This window comes from Corvus brachyrhynchos, unplaced genomic scaffold, assembly GCF_000691975.1.
Source record: "Corvus brachyrhynchos isolate BGI_N302 unplaced genomic scaffold, ASM69197v1 scaffold89, whole genome shotgun sequence".
Classification (NCBI taxonomy): Eukaryota; Metazoa; Chordata; class Aves; order Passeriformes; family Corvidae; genus Corvus; species Corvus brachyrhynchos.
In genome coordinates this window covers 41,919-44,162 of record NW_008246063.1, presented here as the reverse complement: position 1 = coordinate 44,162, position 2,244 = coordinate 41,919, and the positions used below count along the sequence as shown (strand labels likewise).

Genomic DNA, 2,244 nt, shown 5'->3' with positions numbered 1-2,244 from the left:
CTGGACACGCCGGGTGGCTGCGCACAGTGGACACGTGGCGCGGGGATGGCGGCACATAGGGGACACCGGGATGGCAGCAGAGGGGGGATACAGGGACAGTGGGACACGCGGGACACACAGGGACAGGGCGCCAGGGATCGCAGCACACGGGGGACACAGAGATGGTGACACAGAGGACATGGGACAGGGATGGCAAAACACAGGGATGGCGATAGACCCGGGACACTGGGCACAGGGGATGGCAGCAGAGGGGACACGGGGCACAGGGGTGGTGGCACACGGGACAGGGATGGCAGTACATGGGGCACACACAGGACACATAGGATGGCAGCAGAGGGGACACGGGGCACACGGGAATGGCAGCACACGGGACAAGGGTGACACAGAGATGGTGACGGGGGACAAGAGGGACCAGGAATGGCAGCACACACAGGGGACACGGGAGGGGTGACATGGCAGAAATAGGGCACATATGTGGCAGCACAGTGGGGGGGACACACAGGGCACACGTGGCACCAGCTGTGCCAGCACCTGGAACACCAGGGACTCAGGGTGGCAGCACAGGGGACAAGTGGCACTCCCAGCACTGCTCTGGGGGTGGCAGGACCCTGCATGGGACACGTGTCACACACCAAGTGACAAAACACTGGGGCAAAGGACAACCTGCAGCACAAGCCCATGGAGTTTCCCATGTCCTTGGTACTGGCACCACGTGACCCCGGACCTTGGACTCTGGCACTGGAACAGACCTCGTGTTCCCAAAGTCAGGAACGTCACCTGTCCTCTCCCCAGGCCACGCTCAGCTGAAGTGACGGGGGCAGGGAATCAACAGGAAAATAGGGATGAAATCCATCCCAAACGAGCAATTCCTGAATTCTTCCTGGTTATTCATCCTGGGTTTTTTGTAGGGAGTGACTGGGTCTCTAAACCTTGGGAAAGGTGGCTGGAAACACCCTCAGACCTTCATTCCAGCCCCAAATTCAAAGTCCTCGTCTCAAGATCTTTCCTTCCACCAATGATGAGGAAATCATGGAATGGTTTGGGTTAGGAGACCTTAAATATCTCTCATTCCAAGCCGCTGCCATAGGGGAGGACACCTTCCAGTAGCCCAGGCTGCTCAAATATCCCAAAATCTCCCACCAAATCCCTCTGGAGAAGCTGCACCTGAAGGAAAAACCCACGACCCTACATGCACGCCCAATGTTCATCTTTATTAGTTCCGGGTTCAGATGAGGGGGATACAGTTTTTCCTTCTAAATCTTGTTAAAAGCAGCAATGTCCACGCTCTGCACCTGGAAGGGGACAAAAACTGGAGTCATCCAGGTGTTCCCAGGAAAACACACCGGAGTTAACCCCTTCCCGTGGGTCCCTTTCCAACTCCTCCCAGTATCCAGCTCCCAGACTTACGTAGTCCTCAAACTTGGTGATCTCCTCCTCCAGGATGTCTGTCCCGACTTTCTCATCCTCCACCACGCATTGGATTTGGAGTTTCTTGATGCCGTATCCAACTGGGACCAGTTTGGAAGCTCCCCACACCAACCCATCCATGTGGATGGAGCGGACGCACTCCTCCATCTTGGCCATGTCGGTCTCGTCGTCCCACTGGAAAAGCGGGAATTGGGAGGTTTTAGCGTTTTCCTGGAGATCAACAGCAGCTCCAAGGGATATCCAAGTGACACTGTGACACCTCTGGGAATGTCACAGCTGATCCAAAGTTTCCTTCTTTGGCTGGAGAAGGCTCCAGAAGACCTTGGAGCCCTTTCCAGTGCCTCAACGGGATCCAAGAGAGCTGGAGAGGGACTTTGGATAAGGGATGGAGGGACAGGACAAGGGGGAATGATTTCCAACTGGGATAGGGTGAGATTAGATGAGATACTGGGAAAAAATTCCTCCCTGGGAGGATGAGGAGGCCCTGGAATAGGATTCCCAGAGAAGCTGTGGCTGCCCCATCCCTGGAAGTGTCCAAGGCCACTTGGAGCAACCTGGGATAGGGGAAGGTGTCCCTGCCCATGGAATAAGATGGGATTCAAGGTCCCATCCATCCAAACCCATTCTAGGATTCCATGGCAACAAATCCCACCTCGCTCCAAGCCCCTTGTTTGGAATTCTACCACCACCCACTTGGATGAGAGAGGATTCCCAGCCTCACTCCCAGAGCTTCCCAAATTCCAATCACTCACCGGCTTCACATCCAGCAGGATGGAAGATTTGGCGATGAGTCCTGGCTTCTTGGCTTTCTTCTCC

At 55.5% G+C, this 2,244-nt stretch overlaps 1 protein-coding gene across 1 annotated transcript in view; it reads right to left on the bottom strand.

Moving 5' to 3' along the window:
- Positions 1-1,190: 1,190 nt before the first annotated feature.
- EEF1D (eukaryotic translation elongation factor 1 delta) overlaps positions 1,191-2,244 on the bottom strand; it is an 11,043-nt gene continuing 9,989 nt past the window's right edge. The window contains 3 exon segments of the mRNA XM_017746693.1: positions 1,191-1,292; positions 1,408-1,602; positions 2,181-2,244. The exon segment at positions 2,181-2,244 is cut by the window's right edge and continues 21 nt beyond it. Coding sequence (XP_017602182.1) covers positions 1,254-1,292; positions 1,408-1,602; positions 2,181-2,244 — 298 coding nt within the window. The 3' untranslated portion in view covers positions 1,191-1,253.